Source organism: Pelobates fuscus, chromosome 10 (genome assembly GCF_036172605.1).
Source record: "Pelobates fuscus isolate aPelFus1 chromosome 10, aPelFus1.pri, whole genome shotgun sequence".
Classification (NCBI taxonomy): domain Eukaryota; kingdom Metazoa; phylum Chordata; class Amphibia; order Anura; family Pelobatidae; genus Pelobates; species Pelobates fuscus.
This window is the reverse complement of record NC_086326.1, coordinates 137643196-137668316: the sequence shown is the minus strand read 5'-3', so window position 1 is coordinate 137668316 and position 25121 is coordinate 137643196. Positions and strand designations below refer to the sequence as shown.

Below are 25121 nucleotides of genomic sequence, written 5' to 3'. Positions count from 1 at the left end.
CTGTGATCCACTCCAGATCTCTTCACACTGTCCTTCTCTGGGCTTTCAATGTTCATCTTAAATCAGACCATGTTTAAATGTCTCTACACTAGATCCAAACCCATCAGTTGGCTCATAGTCACAGCCAGCCTGGTAGCCTAAATATATTTTTTTAACCTCCTCCTTTTTGCAAAAATAATAAAAATCAATGATCTGTAATTCTATTTACCACCCAGATAGGTCAGATCCCTGTATCCAGCCTCACATAGCTGTGTATATTGAATGTGCAGCTCTGACCCCCCTCTCCTTCTAGTCTCCCAGCAATCTCCCTCCTGGATGTCTATTAGTGTTTATATCGGTAGAAGATGCTCCCACACAACTGGAAGCTCCACTGTTCTCTATCTGAGCCCATCTCTCCATGTCTCACCGTTTTCGCCAAGACTATATCGAGTGGAGTCTCTGCAATCACGTGGTAGGAGAGAAAGGGAGGGGAAGGAAGGGGGGTCACCGCAGTTTTCTGTTTGTTGAATCTCAGACACACTGAGTATTGAAGAGAGCTGCAAGTCTATGCTTTTTCCCTGTCTAAGCAAAATATTATTATTATTATTATAAACAGAAAACCAATAACAATAACAAACAGGATCTGCACTATATTTCATTTATTCTCTTTTTTTTTTTACTGTATCGTTTGCCTTATTGGAAGCTATATATTTTTTTTACATCTTTTTTTTTTCATCTTATCTTTCATCAACAAATTCGAGCTGATGTTCTGTCTTAGAGGTGGGAAATGGAAGTCCTGATGCTTTGTATTTTCCCCTGGATATTTCAATGCATTTCTGTGCGGGCGGACTCCATCATACACATTGGTAAGAGAGAAAAAAAAAAAAAAAGAACACCCCAGAAATATTGAATGATATGATCACCCTGGATCTAAAAGGGGTAGGGGGGATCTGACTTCTTTAACTCAATACCAGGGCTGCTACAACAGCATAAACTCCTGGTTCTATATGATGCAACAATGTATCTGTGATTGTGTGATGGGAAAGTTCTATAGAATGCTCAAGGATACTGATGTTCTGATTGTGGAGAGGGTATTGTAAGCAGGACAGGCTGACTTCCATTGGAGTGCTTGCTTTCTAGTTTAATGAGAATTGCTCTTGGGATGTGAACAAACTTGTTTGCTTGCAGTGGTGGAAAAAAAAGGGGGGGACTTCTGAAACAGGACCATGGACAGAGTTGGATACAGTAAAATGATGATCGAAGATCAAGTTCTGCTGAATTGGGGGCTGGGGTGTACAATCACTGTTGGAGATGAGATAATATCTGATTTAGAAAATCTCCCAAGCAAGAGATTGCAGCTGCAAACTGCTATAATCTGGATATTTAAGTCACAAACACAGCATTGGGGAGGGGGGGGGGGGTTTGGGAACTTTGTCACATTCTATCTGTATGTATTAGTGACTGATGGAGGGATGACTGCTAAAAAAAAAATACATAGTAGACATGGTTGAAAAAAAATGACTGTTAGACTGTTAGGAGACATACTGCATGCATTGAAATAGAGAGAATTAAGGATTTTGTGTTGAGAGCTGGGATTGTTGCAACTGCATCTTGATAGAAACAGATAAAATGCCAAGCAGATTACATCTAACCAAAGATTGATAACCAGGGGCCAGATCAAGTGAGATACAACAGCTTAGCCTGGACTTTAGACAACTGAGAGAGGCAGAGAGGGTGGGTAGCAAGGTAATATTAATGTCAGATAAAGCAGATGAACAATGAACTAATCTAGAATGTGAGAGATTCAGACACAGCGTTGAGCACACAGAAATGGCTGAAAGGTGATATATCTGTGTGGGTTGAAGACATGGGCTTGAGAAAGATCTGACATGGTTTGATGACTGGAGCTCCACAATAGCCCATTCATGTCCTGAACCCACATGAGCAAGCCCAGGCAGACAGCATTGCGGATCCATTAAAAAAGCCTGGGAACTTCATAAACCTGATGTGTTTATATTTTAATTATATACACACACACGCATACTGCAAGGGAATACAGATTGCCTCCTCCTTTTCCTTGTGCTAGTCGTTATAAATTATTTTGTACTGTGACAATGTTTCTTCCTGGGGTTATTGGCTTGTTACAAACCCATGATATTTACAGCATATTTATAGATGAGGGATGACACAGACCAACAAGATATGCCTAGATAGAGCTGGACTATTTGCTCAAATGATGCCCTTGTACATTCCTTGCATGCACCCCCTTATACTTTGCTCGTCAGTGAAAAGAGAGCCCGTGTGTCCCTTGAATATTGACAGTAAATGCATGGTGTGTTCTTCTCTATAAATCAGTCTGTTTAGATGTCCATCGATAGACGGGGCTGTCCACACCATTTGGAGACTTGATAAATAGAGGACCTGCAGAGCCTGTCTCTGGTAGTCTAAATTACCCACATGGAACAAGACTGTCCATAAGAACTTCCGCCTGTCTCTACAACTATGACTTAACCTGCTCCATGTATGATTTACTGATGTAGAGTGTTTGAACACTCTTCAATAACATGCATGTCCCCAAAGAGTCATTAAAATAACCCATTAATAATGTGAAATGACCCATGTATTAAAACGACCTCTGGAATCCCCTTTGTACAAACACATCTCACTATGTATTTGCAGACCAAAGGGTAAGACCAATCCTACTTCATTCTCCCTTAATATATTTTCGGCAATATTTATTAGTCACCATTTCAAACCAATTATTACAGACATGATCCTAATTATAAGGTCGTTTTACAGATTTAAGTCATGTCACTTTCATAGACCATAAATTGTTAAATGAAAAAAATGGCATCAATAGAGAAATGGTCTTCATATTTCCAGAAATTGGACTTGACTTGGTTCCTGAAGAGTTGTGTTTTTCAATATTGCGATTGTTTAATGTTTAACCAGATTGATAATGCTTTAAATAGCCACATTCTTAGATGCAATCTTAATTTCCTTGGGAATAATGATTATTGAGTGGTGGTGGTCAGATGTCCATATCAGAATAGTCATTACAGACTATGTGCAAGAATTCCAACTCTAAGAAAGGTCCCAATGTTCTACTGATGTAAAGGGCCCACCAGAGGAGATGTCATGTTTTTCTAAGTTGTGTTGCAATCTAGGCCACTCATCGTCTTTTTTCACAACAGGTGCAATATTCGAAGAGAATGCTGCCAAGGACGATGAGATCTTCCAGCTGGCTATTTCAGATTTGAGTCTCAATGATGACATATTACAAAGCGAAAAGATTACCTACTCGATCAAGTTTATACAAGCCAACAACCCCTTTCAAGCATTTCAGGAAGGTAAGCCCATGTTTTTTCTTTCTGCTTATACCTGTTAACCCCTCAAGTGTGATATTGATGACATCAACCCATACGTATGTGTATTTACCAACGATGAGTGGGTTTGACAAAAACATGCACATTGTAACCTACAGCTGTTTGTTACTGTGAAAACATTTTAATGTAAGAAGTTGGGATTTTGAAAGGCTCAGAGTGATCCTGTATCAGATTGTATTTTAAGAAGATACATATTTTATGAACATGCAGCATCCTAATTTTTATAAAATAGATTCCCTCTAAGCAACATTTTGCGTTTTACTGGTGTGTCTTATTTGGATTGATGGATAAAGTATAGATGGACCATTTATGTGACTCTGGTCCTTCATTTGATGTTGTCCACACAGCTGCGAGTACAAGCTGAAGGAAGTGAGCAAGCTATACAATTTAATGGGAAAGAACAGTTTTATGACATACAAAGCCTGCATTGTATTCTCTCTTTGACTTGGTTGAGATCTTGTGGTTGCAATACCTTGTTCTGCCGAAGGTGGGCGCTGTGCTATAAGGAAAGGACTTAACCTAAAACTACAATTCTTCTCTAGTCAATTCTCAGATCTACTGATGTGCTGTTGTTTGGAACTGATACTTGTCCTAACTACGTGTCAGTTCTAGGATAAACAAACTCTTTCTCCCTGCTCTTGACTACAACTCCTACATCACTCAGCCAGCCAACTAGACCTTAAGCATCACAAGCTTTTACTTAAAACTGCCGTGTCAGATCGTTCACCTAGTTAAAGGAAAGGGATTAAGTAGATTTGACAAGATTGGGCCTGTGTGTATTTTTTTTTATAATTATATTCTAGCTGTGTTGCTGTGTCACATTTAGTGCTGGGTGAATCAATCAATCAATCAAAGAAGCTATAAAATTGATTATCTTTTTTATGCATATTATTGGAAACTTGTGCATTGAGCGAATAGAGCAATATAAATCACAAAACGATGTCTCATTGTTTCATTGTAGAGAAGTAGGAGGAAGTGCTTAGCCAGCAACTTTCCCTCTCAAAAGGTAACGTGAATGGTTCAAGGTGAATCCTTTAAAAAAAATACTGCACTTGGAGAATCTCTGCCAAAACATTAGGATTCTTCTTGGACTTGAATGCATCAATTCCTTTTTTATGAGAAGGCAAGGGGAGTATCAACTTGTGGGGTTTATTCAATAAAAAGTAACTATGGTAACTGAAATTGAAGGGATTTATGCAGTACACAAATTGAAAAATAAACTGCAAAATTTAGCTGTGACTAAAGTTGAATTGGAGAATTTTTCCAAATCAGCTATTCTTGCCTAAGTATTGCAGCAAAAATAGCGTAACTTTTTTCAGCTACAGCTGTTTTGGTCCAAAATATTCAATTTGTTTGTCATGTCATTGCAGTGCACTGTTTAGTGAATAATGCCCCTTTGTGTGCGCTCAGTTTGTGGGTGAATTTCAAGGATGGTTTAACCATATTACGACATTTTTATAAGGTCCCTGCTCGTTTTAAGGAATGGTACATTTTAGGCCTAATGAATTAATCTGGGAATTGAAAATTGTACTGTTTGACTGCAATTTTAAAGTGACACTTCAGACTCCTAAAGCACTTTAGCTTGCTGAAAACTTTTATGTGTGAAGAGTGTTTCCTCTTTTTTTGCATTTTACAAAAACAGCAGATTTCAATAGAAAGAAATTAATCTGGTTACACAGCCCTGGCTGGCGAGCAAACGGTAGATCCTTTTACTTCCTGGTTTGTTTAGCTCAGTGAAGCTAACCTCAAGAGGCAGTAATTGCTCAGAGCACCTGCCTTGCAAAGACTTCTCATTGAGCTGCATTGGGGAGTCTGTGATTGGACAGCCACAGAAAGTCTGGGTGGGGTTAGAAGAGGAGGGTTTACAAAGGTTGCAGACAGGAGATCAGCAGGTTTTGCAAGATTTTTTTATATAATAAATATGCATAATTGAATGCATACAAGTTTTCATTTGGGGTATATCTACTAAACAGTGATTGAAAAATATGTATTTAGTATTTACGCACTGGAGTGTCCCTTTAAGCAAATTGCACATTTGACGCCAAACTAGTCATTCTGGATTGGAGATCTGTACTCTTCGACTATGTTAGTCTAATATTTTACAACAATCCCTGGTAAATGGTATAACTGTGCTAACGTTTATTGTTTCATAGTGCAATGAAACTATATATTTTTTTTCTAGTTAAAGGCTCGATTAATTAAATTATGGACGATTGACACAGGATTTAGACCAAAACCTAAATTTGAATTTAGGCCACAAGCAAGTTAGAAAACCACTTGGTGCAGGTTTGGAAGGGTTAATTGTTCCCAAAAACGGATGCTGGAAGGGTTAAATGCACAATTCTTATTTCATGAAGTGTAGGGAGTATTTTAGTATGTGCTTTATACATGTATAATGCAAATCACATTTTAGCTATACAGTTTAAATAAAAAAAAAAAGACAAACCAATAGCTCCAACAATTAACCCTTTAAAACCTGCACTGCTCTTGATTGGATGACTATTGTATTGGGATGTCCTACATATTATTCATGCATGAATGTCCAAAGAGTTTATTCATTGAGCTATTGATTGTGATACTGCAATCCTGGGAATTTAGCTGAATTAAAGAATTTTTGAAACACTGCTATTTTCACTTTTTTCTTTAACTATGTGGCTTTAAATTTACTGTTTGTTCCATACAACTACAAGGTTGAATCCTTTGGGGGTATCAAAGCTCCTTGCCTGCATTTCAAAGCCATTTATTATTACAGTTGGCATTCGTATATATATTTATTTTATTGGTGTGGAACAACATCGCAGCTTGAGAGATCTACATTAAAGAACTACATCTAGATCAAAGAGCTACAACTACATTCGTAGAATCTCACCTGTGCTAAAGTATGACCATCGTTCATTTTTGGAACTACGTGTCCCTTGTCATTGAATGCGAACCATTCCCTCCTTATTGCTGTAATAGGCATTCTAGCCAATATTCACTAAGGGGTGCTGTTGTATAAAACACATTTGGAATATTGCACACGGCTCATCTGTATTGCTGCTTGCCTTAGTTTCTTCTACCTTTACTTCCTCTTAACCAGGTTAAGCAGATAGCCTTAAAAATCATTGTGAATGCCTGGGAAACCTTTACCCGTGATGGATCTTTTCAATAATGAAGGATAAATCCATTGGGTTTTTGTTCAGCTTCCAGCTAGCGTGGAGAAACCATATGTAAGGATTACCTATGGGTAATGTGTATAGCACAGCATCGTTAATTCGATTCAAGCTTGCATGATGGATCCTTTTCAAGTCTATCTCTAAGTAAAAAGACACTATGTCCACTTAATCTATACATCCGACAGCCTGTTGACTCAACAAACCGAAACGCTGAACAGAACTGATATAGGGATGCTTTGATGAATTAACTTTGCAACACAGCATTTTTTAAATTCAACTTTTTAAAGTGTGTACGTACAGTATTTTGCATAACTCTGTCCCTTTAACTGGAACATTTGCACAGCCATTCAAACCGTTGTGTGGCTCCTGTCATCATCAGCTATTCACCTAGTGGTTGTTTATATTGGAAGCCATGTCTTAAATGACCTCTCCTCTGTGCTATCGATTAAAACTAGTCATTTGTATCATTTCACCCATTTTTTTTGTCAATGGTTGCTAGTTTTTATATTATTTATGGTTGTTTGCTATTATACATGAAGCCTATTATTTACAGTAACTTAATTTAATTTTTTGAAGTATTCTTCAATATACACATTGAATTATTGCCGTAGTTGTTTTTAAAACTTTTTATTAAAAGATACTCATGAGATAAAATAAGTCCCTCTAACTTACTTACTAAAGAGTAGATTGTGAGAAATTCACAAGGAATTCAAAATTTTAGGCAAAATACCCAAATCAGAGAAACTAAAAATAAAAAAACAAGAAAAAAAACAGCTAAATTATCATTTTGATTATAATACTCTAAAATATAAATCCACTTTGGGATTATTGCTACTGTTTACCAGCCAAACCTTTTACAACTTTTTAAACAATAGCAGCTGTCTAACCACTCCAAAATTTCAAAACTATTTATTAGATCCAGTGCTTCCTATTGAGCTGTAGTACTGCTCATTGAGAAGAGGGAAAGGATTTATGTTAGCTTAGATATATGTTAGCTTTGTGGTGCTAACAGAAGTAAAAGAAAACCTCCTTGGCTGTCTGAGTGTTTCTGTCCTCAGTTATAAAAGTGTAGCTTTCTACTGAAATTGTCACTTTTGTAAAAAATGATAGACTCAAGACACGTAAATCCCTATTTCATTATTTGCTAACCCTATCTGAATATCGGCTAACCCTATCTCATTGTCAGCTAACCCTATCTGATTATCGACTAACCCTATCTGATTATCGGCTAACCCTATTTCATTATCGGTTAACCCTATCTGATTGTCGGCTAACCCTATTTCATTATCAGCTAACCCTATCTGAATATCAGCTAACCCTTTCTCATTGTCGGCTAACCCTAATTCATTATTGGCTAACACTATTTCATTATCAGCTAACCCTATCTGAATATCGGTTAACCCTATCTAAATATCGGCTAACCCTATTTCATTATCGGCTAACCCTATCTGAATATCGGCTAACCCTATCTCATCGCTGGCTAACCCTATCTGATTATCTGCTAGCCCTATTTCATTATCGGCTAACGCTATTTCATTATCGGCTAGCCCTATCTGATTATCGGCTAACCCTATATGAATATCAGCTAACCCTATCAGATTGTTGGTTAACCCTATCTGAATATCGGTTAACCCTATCTGAATATTGGCTAACCCTATCTCATTGCTGGCTAACCCTATCTGATTATCTGCTATCCCTATTTCATTATTGGCTAACCCTATTTCATTATCTGCTAACCTTATTTCATTATCAGCTAACCCTGTCTGAATATTGGCTAACCCTATCTGATTGTCGGCTAACCCTATTTCATTATCGGCTAACCATATTTCATTATCAGCTAACCCTATCTGATTGTCGGCTAACCCTATTTCATTATCGGCTAACCATATTTCATTATCAGCTAACCCTATCTGAATATCGGCTAACCCCATCTCATTGTCGGCTAACCCTATTTCATTATCGGCTAACCTTATTTCATTATCAGCTAACCCTATCTGATTGTCGGCTAACCCTATTTTATTATCAGCTAACCCCATTTCATTATCAGCTAACCTTATCTGAATATCGGCTAACCCTATTTTATTATTGGCTAACCCCATTTCATTATCAGCTAACCCTATCTCATTGTCGGGTAACCCTATTTCATTATCAGCTTACCCTATCTGAATATCGGCTAACCCTATCTCATTATCGGCTTACCTTATTTCATTATCAGCTAACCCTATCTGATTGTCGGCTAACCCTTTTTTATTATCGGCTAACCCTATTTCATTATCAGCTAACCCTATCTGATTTTCGGCTAACCCTATTTTATTATAGGTTAACCTTATCTGAATATCGGCTAACCCTATCTCATTGTCGGGTAACCCTATTTCATTATCAGCTAACCCTATCTGAATATCGGCTAACCCTATTAGATTATTGGTTAACCCTATCTGAATATCGACTAACCCTATCTCATTATCGGCTTACCTTATTTCATTATCAGCTAACCCTATCTGATTGTCGGCTAACCCTTTTTTATTATCGGCTTACCCTATTTCATTATCAGCTAACCCTATCTGATTGTCGGCTAACCCTATTTTATTATAGGTTAACCTTATCTGAATATCGGCTAACCCTATCTCATTGTCGGGTAACCCTTTTTCATTATCAGCTAACCCTATCTGAATATCGGCTAACCCTATTAGATTATTGGTTAACCCTATCTGAATATCGACTAACCCTATTTCATTATCAACTAACCCTATCTGAATATCGGCTAATCCTATCAGATGATCGGTTAACCCTATCTGAATATCAGCTAACCCTATTTCATTGTTGGCTAACCCTATCTCATCATCGGCTAACCCTATTTCATTATCAGCTAACCCTCTCTGATTATCAGCTAACCCTCTCTGATTATCAGCTAACCCTATCTGATTATCAGCTAACCCTATCTGATTATCGTCTAACCCTATCTGATTATCGTCTAACCCTATCTCATTGTCTGGTAAGCCTATTTCATTATCAGCTAACCCTATCTGAATATCAGCTAACCCTATCTCATTATCAGTTAACCCTCAAAACTTACCAGACATACATGTTATCTACATGGCATTACATGGAAACCCTAAAGTACAGACACATAATATAAAACATAAAATTACTCCTACTATAAGTAAACCAGAAATAAACCTTAATGGTTACATAGCGACGTATCTGGCATACCACACAACCACAGTTTAATACAAGGCACCTACTAAGACCAATCACAGGGGTGAAGTACACGTGCACAGTGAGCCTTTTTTATCAGCAAGGTACGGTTGCTAAGGTGGCAATTTACCGTTTGTTTCCTGTGTATTACCAGTGATGGCTCATCTGTAAGTGGTCGGTATCTTTGCGCACAGCCATTATAGCCGGCCAGTCTGTAACAAATAGTGACAAGGTTGGATCCCATCTGTGATTAGTAGCCACTGCTAGCTACTGACTGTTGATAATAAGAACAGCTGATGGCAGCGATTCACTGACAAGGTTTGGAATAATCACGTCAAATTACACTTTAATGAATAGGTTATATCCCATCAGCATGAGTGCATTCCCACTTAAACCAGAAACTGTAAAAAAATCCATTGATATTGTCCATCAGCAAAAAAAACTCAAAAAACAGCAGGTGGAACCATAAATTCTAGTCGAGTCTTTCACGGCTTCCACTGTAAGATAGCCTAACTTCTCAATGTAATTAGTATGAGGCCCTGTGTGAAAACGAGGCTCTAACTACGACAAGCACTAAGTTCCCTTCTGTGACTGAGGGAACCTCTGTGTATAAATTGTGAATTATCCCCGACATGGGATAAATTGACATGTAGTTTAAACACATATGCAATTTTTTATCCCCGTAATAAATGCATTTGTTAGTTACCATCATCATTAAGGATTAAATAACAAAAAGGTTTAGTGGCTCATTAAATTGCTACAATGTATGTATTTTTAAGCAAATATATATTTTGAATGTCTTCTTAATTACATAAAAAGCCATAAAAAAACCTGATATTTCCTCGAAACGGCCTATAAACAAACTCGATAGCTTGCCTGTCTGTGCAATCAGTGACCACGGGCGACCACATGCAATTAGTTTGTGGGTGTTGTGGTCTTTGCTGTATTCAAGAGAGACCATCAAGACCTTTGCTATCTTTGCTTTATTTCTTTTTATTTCTATTATTATTTTTTTTCTATTTATACCCTTAATAACAAGTTTTCTCATTCATTCTAAAGTATCTGAGATAAATGTGACTTTGTATAAAATCTCTGGCTGTATACTGTGCAGTCGATACCATTTAACTTCCTTTTTTTTCCTCAGTGCCAACCATGCTTTCTTTCAATGTGTGAAATGTGCCCCGTCCTGACCTAAAGATAAAACTGAAGGCTTCTTTGGCAGTTATTTGGATTTATTAATTGAATAAGCTGCTTTATGTTAGCACACTTTCTCACTTGCTTTTGATAACATTTCAACAGCACAGTTATACTTTGCTGTCCTGCTGGTAAAATGCATTAAAATTGGGGTACGTTAATTCCAGACATTAATCACTTTTGCCATAATAACATATGTAGTGCAACTCCTATCAATCCTTTACTAGCATAGACAGGGTTGTTCACTAAATACCACATTGCCAGGAATTCATAGTGAATTCAACGTAATTTCAAGTTTTGGGCCAATTGAAAACATAGTTAGCTATTTTCCTCAAATTATATGAATGACCTGATCATATCCTAGTGGGTACTGATGTCATCTATATATTGTGCTGGCAAAAATCATCTGCAAATGTACAAATCAAAAGACAAACTTATCTGACTTTCCTCCATTCTTTCGGATGTATACACAGTGGCTCTGCTGTCAAATAATGCTATTAACATCCCACAATCCTTAGCACCATGGTTAGCGCAATATATAGATGACATTTTCTTTTCTTTAAGGTGATGTCAACGTAAGCCGTGACGAGATCACTTTACAGTTACTTTATTTATTCAGGTCCATGGGTGCCTTGAGTCGTTTTTGTTTTTCATTTTCATATTTCTTTATATCTCACTGTTTCAACTCAGCTTTTAGATATATTTATTGAAATATGACTTTTGTAGTGTTGACAACCAACTTGCAGAATCCAGTCGAAGATACTGTGATGGATAAAATATCCACTTCTACTGATCCACTTATTTTCTCTAACTGTTTTAGCATGTAGCTATTTTTGATGTACATTCCAAAACAACTTACCTTAACTTATGATAGTGGAATCCACTTTGTGATAATAGGTGTAAAAGGTTTTATCCTGGATGTCGTCATGAAAGAAGATTATTAGATTAAAGCCTGAGCAAGACAGTTATTGTGCAATAATCAACAACAAGCAAACATTGCATAATGTATCATATAGTGTCTGATAGACAGGTAAAATGTCATATGAGGTATACGAATTGTGAAGAATACATAAGGACATTGCAAATTATCAAATGCAACTATTTTTCTTGCCTCGCTATTTAGCCTAACATATACTATTTTCTTGTCTGTTCTCCACAGTTCTCAGTTTAGTAAATAGCTATGCCTCGTATTCCCATGCTCCCAGTTCACTTCTCCAATCACATATATTACACAGCCATATTATAGATATATAAGCATCCTACACCAATACTGGTAGTTGAGAAACCTTTATCCACTGTATTTTTTTTTTAAGATTTTTAAGATTTTTTTCCCCCAAAACATTAGTCAAATCGTTAAGATTTTTTATTGAACTTATTTTGTAACATTGCAATAAAGTTCATTGAGTGAGTGCAGCAAGAAATAAAAAAGTCTCAAGCCTCTCAAAATCAGGGCTAGAAAGGAGAATAAAAATAAAGGAAGGAGAAAGAGAGAAAGAAAAAGAAAGAAAGAAGAGGGGGAAAAAAATGAAGAAAAAAATAGTGTAATAGGATAACATTAATTCCATATTTGCAAATCTGGAAATAGTAGGTCCAGCACAACATTGCTGCCAACTTCAGTCATACCAATTTAGGATTTGAACTGGTAGCTGAGTGAAAACCTTTTTGTTCATCTATGGAACTACATGTTCTAGCTGGCAAATAGACCTTGTGGATTCTGCACGAATTTGTAAACATTCACATTTGACCTTGAAAACCTCAAAGGTCCTAAAACGTAATCATCATTAAAAGTAATTGTACTCGTAGCCTAAAATTCCTAGTTGTACGGCCCCTCTATGTTAGAACACATGGTGTATCACCGAGAATAATACTTGTAGAATAATAGCTAATAATATAGATGTAGAATAATAGATAATCGATGTAGAATAACAGAACAATGTATCTCTCAGTTAATTTCCCTGTAATTATCATTGTTTTCCTAAACTACTGTTACCACATTGATGTTTTTTCACGAGATCAAAAAATTGAGAATATTGCACAAGGGAATTCATTATTTTTGGTTGCAAACTTGGTTGCTAAACTGGAAAAGTAGATGAGTTAGTTTTTTTTTTTCTCCCTATCTTAATGTGTTTGGCATAAAATCAGCAATTTCCAGTCTAACGCACTGTCAAATTTTGCACATAACTGTGTCACTGGCAACATTTTAAAATAGAAATTAATGACTGCAGTTTTGGGAGGAGTTTAGAATGCATATATTTTGTCATACGACTAATGAAGATAAAGTAAATGTCTTTCTCAAATCCCATCTTCCGATTAGCATGAATAATTACTATGTGAGAAGACGCACGCTATTCTCTCTTTGACCTTTTTATATTAAAAAGATATTTTAGTGTCCGTAATAACTCAAATGCTCTCTTAATCTTATACAAAATGTTCTCTTCAGCTCTCAAAAACCATGTCCTGAAATATATTTGGGTTTTGATGTAATCCGGCTAATACCAAGACAGTAACTAGGACTTTGAGTTCCAATACAAGATAATCTTGGGAAAAATTAAAACCTTAGTCTTTAAAATTTGTTTAGATGGTTTTCATACAGTCTTTTTTTGTAAATAGTCTATACCATAGTGTTACACGAGTAGAGAACCAGTATACATTTGTGACAAAAGAACACATGCTAAAAATAGATGATAAGTTCTGTCACTTTTTTACATATATTCAATATTCTTCTTTGTATATTGTGTTTGTTGTCGTTATGTTGTTGTCTAATGACCATTTTTACTTAAGGTTTTGTAAGGTTCACATAAAATATTGATTCATTTTCGATGTTAAGATATCCTACTTTTTTCATCGCAGTTTTCAATCAAGTTTTACAGGAGGTGCGTTCGTGAATATTTTGACATGATTGCAAAATTCGGAAATGTAGCCAATGAAGAGAAGTTTAGAAGAAGTTTAGAAGAACAAAAATTAGCGCAGGGTCACATTAGAAAACAAAACAAAAATAAAACATGCAACATATAGATATTTAGAGGATAATTTTTTTTATTGATAGAACAAAGAAGTTATAGAATTACCATAAGTGCGAAGTGTGTCATGTTTTTCAGCATAATGTGTTTCTCCCACACGTTGTGAGAAATTTAGACTAACTTTGGTGACATGTGGTCCATGTATATAGTTGCTCTTTTTGAGATATATGTACATTATGGGGGATGTAGTCCACAACATCTGGAGTGCCAAAGGTTGCCTATCCCTGTACTAGTAGATCCAGAGAGATTAAGGGTCATGCGAAATGTGTTCAATTTTTGTCAGATTTCAGATGGACTGAATAGATATACAAATGCATTTTGGACAAACCAACTAATGTTTTGTCCCTGCACATTTTTAGATACTAGCATTCAGCTGCACGCCGTACCAGATAGTAGTTTGGGAGAACAAAATTCGGATGAAATAAAAACGTGTAAATGTGCAGTGTGTTTATAGAAGTAAGTTAACATTTTGGGTGATGATAGGCATGTCGTGGGCATATTGTGCTCAGGTTGTAGGATGTGCTTGATTGACTAAAATACCAGAGCGATGTATTAAGCAAAATAATAATGTGCTTTTCTCAACGAGTGCTATATATTTACCAATATGACATCTTTGTAGCGTGATCAAGACATGATCTAAACAAAATATTTATCAAATTATTCTTTCATCAAATGTCTTATTAACCCCTTCAGGACCGCTGACGGTTCAGGACCGTCAGCGGCAAAACGTGCGTTTGGACCGCTGACGGTCCTGAACCGTCATAACGGTTTTGGGCTACTTACCTGATCGCCGTCGGTCCCACGGCGGCGATCAGCTCTCCTCCCGGTCCAGGGGGACTGCCTGTCTGCCCGGGCAGTCCCCCCTCGGCAGATCAGGACCCCACGGCCATGTGATCACTCGATCACATGACCGCAATAGGGGTCTTTGTATCTGCCTGCAGGGGGACTGTCTGTGCTGACAGGCAGTCTCCCTGCAAGTGTAAAATAAAAAAATAAAGTGAAAAAAAAAACAATCAGTGTAAAAAAAATAATAATATGTGTATATATATGATATATATACATGTATTATATCTATATATATATAATATATGTATATATATCATATATATAATGTCACACTAAGTGTATTTTTATATTTATATATACGTATATTAATATAAAAATACACTTATATTTAAATTACACACGAATATATACAATATATATAATAACTATATATATGGTATATATATATTATTATAAAATACAAATAATATGTTAATAAAAATAAATAACAAAAAATTAAAATAATTTTTAATAATTAAAAAAAAATTATATATATATATTCAATTTTATTCTAACAGTATTTTGATATTGATATATATATTTATATCAAAATACACTTAGAATGTAATGATATATATATCTATGTATAAATAAATAAATAAAAATAATACAAAATATACATATGTCCACATACAAAATTACATTAATAATTTCATAAATATACACGTAGACGTCAAATATATAAATATGTATATATATTAAAATTCTACGTGCATATTTATGTAATATTTGTACCTAATTAAGTAATTTTAATGATTGCAATTTGAGGGACCTGCCTGCCAACCCAGGCCAAAAGTCCAGATAATTTAATTTGCTAGCACTGTGCTTAACCCTGTAACTTTCTATGACACCCTAAATCCTGTACATGGGGGTACTGTTTTACTCGGGAGACTTCGCTGAACACAAATATTAGTGTTTCAAAACAGTAAAACATATCACAGCGATGATATTGTCAGTGAAAGTGAAGTTTTTTGCATTTTTCACACACAAACAGCTCTTTCACTGAGGATATTATTGCTGTGATATATTTTACTGTTCTGATACACTAATATTTGTGTTCAGCGAAGTCTCCTGAGTATAACAGTACCCCACATGTAGAGGTTTTATAGTGTTTGTGAAAGTTACAGGGTCAAATATAAGGCTTGATTTTACTTTTTTTTTTTTTATTGAAATTTGTCAGATTGGTTAGGTTGCCTTTGACAGCGTATGGTAGCCAAGGAATGAGAATTAGCCCCATGATGGCATACCATTTACAAAAGAAGACAACCCAAGGTATTGCAAATGGGGTATGTTCAGCCTTTTTTAGTCGCCACTTAGTCACAAACACTGGCCAAAGTTAGCGGTTTTTGCATTTTTAACACACAAACAAATATAAATGCTAACTTTGGCCAGTGTTTGTGACTAGGTGGCTACTAAAAAAGACTGGACATACCCCATTTTAAATACCCTGGGTTGTCTACTTTAAAAAATATGTACATGTTAGGTGTGTTTCGGGGATTTATGACAGATAACGGTGTAACAATGTCACTATTGATACATTTAAAATATATATATATTGAAACAGCAATTTCCTACTTGTATTTATAGGCCTATAACTTGCAAAAAAAAGCAATAAAGCATGTAAACACTGGGTGTTTTTAAACTCGGGACAAAATTTTGAATCTATTTAGCAGTTTTTTTCATTAGCTTTTGTAGATAAGTAAAAGATTTTTCAAGTAAAAGTCCAAAAACATGTTTTTTTTTTATTTTTCACCATATTTCATTATTTTTTTTAAATACAATATATGACATAATATAAATACTGGTATGTAAAGAAAGCCCTTCTTGTCGTGAAAAAAACAATATATAACTTGTATGGGAACCGTAAATGAGAGAGCGGAAAATTACAGCTAAACACAAACACCACAAAAGTGTTAAAACTGCTCTGGTCCTTAACGTACAAACATCGCAAAAACAGGCCGGTCCTGAAGGGGTTAAACACACACAACTCAAATGTTGTTAGCATTGACTCACGATAGAATAAGAATTTAGCAGATGAACATTGAATTTCAAATTCCCCATATAGTGCTGAAAGTGTGCCTATCAAACTGGTAAATGAAGACAGCAATAGACAGGCATATTGGGGAATCTATAGGGGATTACAAATGATGATAGCGTGCAAACCGGCAGAAACAAAATGAAAAAAAAAATATGTAATTGGAAAAGCTTGAAACAGTAGATTTAATAACGGTTAAAAGAATTGTAAATCACTTGTCAAGTAAAATATCATTTATGTTGGAATTTGAAATCAAACTGATGACCTAAAAATTGTATAAGCTTAGGGATGACAAAATAAATACATGAAGGAGGTCATGACTGATTTGAGTAGAAATTATTATATTATAAATGGGTTAACTAAATCGTGCAAATAATTTCATATTTCAGGCCAAAATAGATGAGATAAAAGCATAGCTGATGTGTTAAATACTTACAATTTTAACAATTTTGATCTAAATATTCAACTTACCCGGTCAATTCCAGACAATTCCCAATTAAGTAAGTAACCCATAAATACTTACAATCTGAGATCTAATAAATTATTAATCAGAAACGTTGCAGTTTTTTCCTCTATTAATTATCTTTATTTTGTGTCATACTATACTTTTTCATCCATGTCATTTTAGTGTACCTGGCCCATGCAAAAATGTTAGCATCCTTTAATTACCAGCATCCACGTATTAAACCAATAATTATTGATTATTGCTACCCTTAGCAGCCCAGTATCTGTAGGGAAATGAAGTGCCCTAAGTGGCCTATCCCTTTACCACGATTAATATAAACTTCTTTACGTTCACGTTTTAACAGCTCTCACATGTTATAATTATTTCACTTCTGCCACAGAGTGTATTTTGTGTGTTATGTGTCCGGTGGCCGTGATTTTCTGATTTTCCAAAAATATTATGTCCTGTTGTTTATAATAAGTAGATTGTGGAATGTTACTGTGCGTTACACTTTACACACAGTCATGTCTCCCGACAGTAATCTAACGTGTGTTACCTGTGATGAGTGCATTGTAGATAAGTCTTTCATTATTATTTTATTTATTTTCGAGACCGAGTGCGTAGTATGAATAACGTGTGAAGATAAAAGACACAAAGATATTTTATTTATTTATAAAATATTTTACCAGCAAAGATACTTGAAAACGAGAGAAATCTCAATGTATGTCCAGGGTCCACAAAACATTGCATTGATACATTAGGTACAATAAAATACAAAAACAATATTAATACACAATAAATACAAAATTTAACATAGAACAGGTAGGAAATATATAATCAACCATGACACGTGCATTCTGTTTTGAGGTATGTAGAGAGGGATCTCTTGAAGGACTATTTAGTACGGACTAGACCAGGCATAGGCAACCTTTGGCACTCCAGATGTTTTGGACTACAGCTCCCATGACGCTTTGCCAGCATTATGGGTGTAAGAGCATTATGGGGGATGTAGTCCACAACATCTGTAGTGCCGAAGGTTGCCTATCCCTGGTCTAGACCAGCGGTAGGAAAACTTCAGCACCCCAGCTGTCGTGGGCTGAGTCTACCGCAATGCTCTTACAGCCATTATGCTGGCAAAGCATCATGGGAAATGTATTTCACAACATCTGGAGTGCTGAAGGTTGTCTACCCTTGCTCTAGAGTCTAGACCTTAGTGTAAATGTCACAACTACCTTGTCCATCTACTTTTTCATTGTACTTTGAATAGTCTAATATAGCTAGCTGGGGCGGGGAGTATTTACAAAATCCAACTATAGGCTAATGTCCAAGGTGTGACTGTGGTTGATTTAGAAACTAATTTTGCCATTTGGATTTCATTTTATGCTTATTCCCTAAACCAACAATTGTTGCCTTGAGGCAAGGCTAAAAAAAAATCCTTTAACCCCTTTAAGACCAAACTTCTGGAATAAAAGGGAATCGTGACATGTCACAAATGTCATGTGTCCTTAAGGGGTTAATGTAAGCCTATTAACAAGACTATTTGCATTTTTTCTTTTTTTTTAAAAAACACATGGCTATTTGGACCTAATGTTCTCAGTTGCTAACTCATTGTTTAATCAATCAGTTTAACTTCCCTTCCCCCACCACATTCACTTTTAATATATTTACAGATTTAGTACGGGCACATGGACTTAAATTGTATTTATTATCCTAATTCCTTTTTCTTTTGGATGGGTTATATATTTTTTTTTTCATCTCATAAATTTTAACAAAGTATAAATTCAAAGCTTTGTCCCCCCCGCTTACAGAATGCCGATGGTCACTACAAGTGTTATATCATAAGAAATACGATGACAATGTGCTATCTGAATCAGCATCTTGCTTTAAGAATCTTGAATTGTTAGTCATATCACATTTGTATGCAGAAACAATACTCTATAGCCAGGAAACAAATATACATATTGAATACAAATGCCGGCTCGATAAGAAGTGTAATGAATAAATGGGGGGGTGGGAGCTGAATTGAGTGCTGCACGTATAAACCAACACAGATTAGCAACACGCTTAAGCCTGCCTACACAGCCTTAAACAGTCTGCTCTTGTCTAACAAACGTGCTGTGTTTTATGGGACACTACCATTAAATGATCCTTTAGCATTCTATTTTAAATCCATTCTATATTCAAATTTGTTTCATTTTAATATTTAAGCAATAAACTTGTGTGTGTTAGAACAACTACCTGCCTTTAACATCTTATTACAGACCCGACAATGTGGTCTCGATGCAGTTCATCATAGCTACCTGCGTCAAACATTCTACTGCATATTTTGAAATGAGAACTCACAGACAGTTTAAAGGGACACTCCACTTCCCAAATACAAATAAAACATTATTTAGTAGATATTCACCCAATGAAAATATGCATGCATTAATTATGCATTTTCTCATTGAGGGTATATCAAAAATCAGCTTGCAAAAGCTGCAGTTCTCTTGTCTGCAACCTTCATAAGCCCTCCCCTTTAATGCCACCCAGTATTTATGTTACTGTCCAATCACAGCCTTCTCAATGCAGCTCAATGGTAAGTCTTTACAAGAAAGGTGCTCTTGGCAGTTGCTGCCATTTAAGTTTAGATCCACTGATCTAACCAAACCAGGAAGTAACAAGACCTGTTGTCTGACAGCCAGGCATGTGTGATAAGGTTAATTGATAAATCTCTTGAAATCTGCATTTTTCTTTAAAAAAGAACCCCCCAAAAAACAGCAAAACAAAAACACTAAAGTGCTTTAGACGTGTGGGGATGTCTCACCATGAAGACTCTCTGGGAAACTATGACTGTAGTTTAAAACGTCTTGTTGCAGAACCAGGAAGTTAGTTAAAAGAAACTAGATTTGCACTAAATTAATACTGTAATCATTCAGACTCTTTTAACCTAATTCAATTACTTGTTTGTCTTGTCTATTGTACAGCACTTTAGAATATGTTGGCGCTATATAATAAAATGTAATTGTATAATTTATGTATTGATGGTGTTGCTTTAGCTTAGACACGTGTAAAGGAAATGGCTGATCTTCATTCCAATGCAATAAGCAGTTCACGTGTACTTGCACAGACTGCAATAAAGTGAAAATAATGATCAAGATATATCACACAGGAATAATTTTCAAACACTTACTGCTGATAGTTACTGAAATATCCCTCCCCAGTGTCTGGGCTTGTAGCTTTCTCCAAGGGGCACAAAGGGTGCGACAACCAAATATCATTGAGACTGGATGTGGAGAGGCCCGGAGCTCACAGGACTGCTATTCAGTATAAATAGGCATCTGGTTACCATAGTAACAAGGCACAATGTTACAAACACTCTCTAAGCTTCAACAGACTGAAAGTAATGGCCGGAGGGACAGCCATCACAAAAGGAATATAGAGAAAAAAATGCCCTCTTAGGACGAACTGCTACACTGAAGATTTCATACATTTTCTCTTGTTTTTTTTTTTTTGTTTAAAGGGGAGTTTGTTCTATTTCCAATTTGCATAATATGCCAAGTAATAGAGTTAAGGAAAGAGCATAGAAATAGGTCATCAGTGGATAAATGTTGCTAATTTTTGTTTTCTGACACTATCTTGTTTATTAACTAAACTGAGAACTCAGAGTTAATTCAAAGTTAATTTAAATTGTAAGGCCAGAGTAGCAGAATTGAAAGCATCGCTGACTTAGAATTTTTTCCCATTTCAACTATTTTGACCTTAAATGTGAAATTCACTAGGCAGTCACAGTGAAATCTCACCTTAGTGAATAACCGTGCTCTATTCACGCAGTTTGGGGATTCTCCGTAGATTTGTCTAGCTTCTATATGATGTAGACCAGGGGTGCCCAAAAGGTAGATCCCCATATGTTGTAGAACAACATCTCCCATGATGCTTTGCATGCCTTTAGAATGACAAAGCATCATGGAAGCTGTAGTCTTAAAATACCTGGGGATCTACCTTTTGAGCATCCCTGCTGTAGACCATTACTAGTGACAATTTAATATACGATCTGAGGTTTGTGGATAGTATATGTATACTAAAGCAATTTTAGCACTGTATCTTGCCTTCATTTAAATAATCATCCCTATGTCTGATATTCACATGAAAGAGTGATGACCAAAAAAATAAAATAAAAACATATTAAAAATAATATAAATATATATATAGTCTTAACAATAATATGAAATTGTTCCACCATGATATGGTAAGCATTAACGTTTGTGTATTTCCTATAGCGCCCCAACATTTAAAGGAATGTCTCCCCAGTTGAAACCAGAATATTATAGAAAATACAATACATTTAACGTTTTTGGCTCCTGCTGTGTAAAAATATCACATCAAAGGAAAAATGATTGCTAGCACAAAAGAACATTATGTAAAATTCACAGTTTTATAAGTAGGAATGTTCATCCCTTGAAACATATTTCAAATGATGCAGACTTTATTTTGCAGGCAGAGACAATTTTCCCTTTCTGTCGTCAGCCGTCTGCTCAAAGTGCTCATAGAATGCTTTTAAAAGCAATCGTGAAGTAAATCTCCAAAGCATTTTTTCGAAGTGTTGATATACTATAAGCCTGCATTTCCGTGTGTTCTAATCAGTTTTTTTGTATCCCAGCTTAAGGGTCAGTAATGCCTTCATATCAAATGGCCAGCAGAGACAAATTTGAACGTGTATAAAAGTTGTTCGACTTGCCTTTTGTGCGTTTTACTGCTACAAGCAGTCATGGATTTTAGAGAAATCAGATAATGAGAATTGCAGGACAGACCGGAATCCATAAACGTGTAACCGACCTATTTGAATGTAAAGCTGCCTTTTGATGATCTGCTCAGCCAATCAGAACACAAGAGATTAAATCAAAATTAAATGACATCACACTTTTCAGTTCATAACTGCCTCACTCAAGCACATCATCCCAACTTCCTTCAATCCTACTCTCCTTGACCTGTTTTAATAGAGTTGCTCATTTTAGCTTTATCATTCCTCCAACTAACGTCGATGCAACTGGTTTCAGCTCTCAGGTAGCTCTCATCCTAACTTTCAAATCGGTCCTTCATCTACCCAGCGATCCCTTTTTTTATGTACCTGTGCTCAAATTCTAAGAGGGTCACTTGACCACCATGACCAGTTCAATGATTTGAAGTGGTCATGATGGTAGTCAAAGTCAAGTGTTCGTGTTTGTGTTTGTGTGTGTGTGTTTGTTAATGGCCAAATTACATTTTTGATTTTCAATCAGTGTTCTCTTTGCACTGTTGGGGAGTACCAATAAAACAGTTCACTGTTATTGTCTGCAGGAGTGATACGTTAAGTAGAGATATATCGGGTTGTTTGCTATCAAAGAAACGATAACATTTATATTTGTTGATAAATAATTAGATAAATGTGGTCTCTTACCACATAAAATCTACTACCTTACAATATTTTGCAAACTACCGAAAAGCCATGAAATTATGAAAATCTTACTTCGGCCTCCTCCACTTCTTGTTATCCCCTGCATGATGACACCATTAGAGTTCCTTGGTTGTATCTGATTATATTGTCTTAATGTTCTCATTAAATATTTATATAGTAAATATTGTATTAGTACTGTATTTGCATTATATTATTATTAGCATTTATATAGTGCCAACACATTCCACACACTTTACAATTATAGTAAGGGGATATTTAGAGATGTGCTTGCTATCTATAAGGATTCATGGTGGGCAGATAAATATCACTAGGTCTCTTTCCCAAAGACACTTATTGATGAGGTTATCTGGCTGGGATTCAAAGGCAGTTCTAAGGCAGTTATGATTGGTACATGAGTTAAACGTTACTACTGCTCTACCTAGCTAATATGTCCTGAAGGTTTAACTGGATTCAGTATATGGGTTATCCACTACATTGAGCCAGTGGCGGATCCAGGGGGGGCAACGGGGCAATTGCCCCCCCCCCCCGAGAAAACCAACGGTCTCCCTCCCTCTCCCCTGCCAGCACATGCAGGTGCTAGCCCTGCAATGTGCCTGTGGACCGGAGGGGAGATCAGAGATCTCCCTCCCCAGTCTGCAGGCACTGTGCTGACAGCCGGTGGGGCAAGGGAGAGGGAGAAGGGATGACCCGGGAGCTGTGCCTGCAGCTCCTCTGGGTCCTCCTCTCGCGAGCTTGGAGCGTTGCCGCGGTTACCACGGCAATGCTCCAAATCTCGCGAGAGTGAACTCTAGCCCTGGAGCGCGGGCTAGAGTTCACTCTAACCACCACTGGGACCACCAGGGAATCCCCCACACACACACACTGCTCCCCATACACACACACTGCCCCCATACACTGCCGCCCCATACACACACATTGCCCACACTCACACATACACTGCAATACTCACACACACACTGCAACTGTTACACACACATACTGTCCCACACATACACTGCATCCCTGACATACACTGCCGACCTCACTCACACAATACAACCTTCACACACACACACACTGCTCATACACTGTCCCCCTCACACACACACACACACACACACACTGCACCCCTTACACATTGCACCACTCACACATACCACTGCTCCTATGCCCTACTACAGCCCCATTTTCCAGCAGACCTGTTCTTAAACGGTTTGACTACTTACTCTGGGAGGGGGTCCTGGCACTATTGACACCATAATCACTACACTGAGCTGTAGTGGTTATTGTGCCAGGATTATTTCTTTAAATAATCTACAAGTGCCCCTCCCGAGATCAGGCTCTAGATCCGCCACTGCATGAAGTAGAAGACTGCTGCTTGTAATGACATCCCACCCATTGCCCTAAAACTGCTGATAGTGATTACTCTATTAGCCTAGTAAACTATAATGATTTTAGCTCCATTAACTGCCTAGTAGGTGGCACTGGGAAATCAATTAATGAACAATCTGGACTACTGTTTTAGAGAAAAGATGAACTTTAGTGCAGAAGATTTTATCCACCAAAGGGAGAATTGTGAAATGGCAAACTATAGGCCTTTTAACTGGATTCAGAGCTTTGTTTTAACTTATTTCTTATTTAACTTATTTCTAACTGCCTCTGTGTTTTATCTCTTGCCTGCAGTTATTTAGTTATTTTACACATTTTAATAAATGCAGAGCTTTGAATGCAAGCAATGAAGACCAACCATGAGTTAAACCAGTGGCTTACACACAATCCATGGGGCCCGGTGCGAAACTGAACCATGGGCCCCCCCTCCCTCCTTCTCCCCCCTCCCTCCCTATCCCCCTCCCTACCTCTCCCCCCTCTCACTCCCACACCAATAGAACAGACACACATACATACAGAGACACATACATACACACATACACACAGACACATACATACAGACAGATACACACAGACACATACACACATACATACACACAGACAGACACACATACACACAGACACACATGCATACACAGACAGACACACACGCACACACACAATTACACACAGACACATACATACAGAAACATAAATACATAGAGACACACACATAGACACATACAGACAGACAGATACATACAGACACATACACACATACATACACACAGACAGACACACATACACACAGACACACATGCATACACAGACAGACACCCACGCACACACACATACATACAAAGACACATACATACATACGCACAGACACATACACACATACAGACAGACACGCATACATACAAAGACACATACATAAAAACAGACAGACACACACATACACATGTACAGACACACACACACAAACACACACACACACACACAGACACATTCAGCCCTCTCCTTGCTCCCGCGCAGTTCTCGGATAGCTATGATATGAGGAGTGACCAGGACAGTCACTTCCTCCCTGCAGTGATCTCAACACAGGG

At 36.8% G+C, this 25121-nt stretch overlaps 1 protein-coding gene across 4 annotated transcripts in view; it reads left to right on the top strand.

Annotated features, from left to right (window-relative positions):
- Positions 1-544: 544 nt before the first annotated feature.
- Positions 545-25121, top strand: part of GRID1 (glutamate ionotropic receptor delta type subunit 1) — a 927065-nt gene continuing 902488 nt past the window's right edge. For all 4 annotated transcript variants that reach the window (XM_063433578.1, XM_063433577.1, XM_063433579.1 and 1 more), the window contains exons 1-2: positions 545-845; positions 3174-3329. In XM_063433578.1, the coding sequence (XP_063289648.1) occupies positions 767-845; positions 3174-3329 (235 nt within the window). In that variant the 5' untranslated portion in view covers positions 545-766. The remainder of the gene's footprint in view (positions 846-3173; positions 3330-25121) is intronic.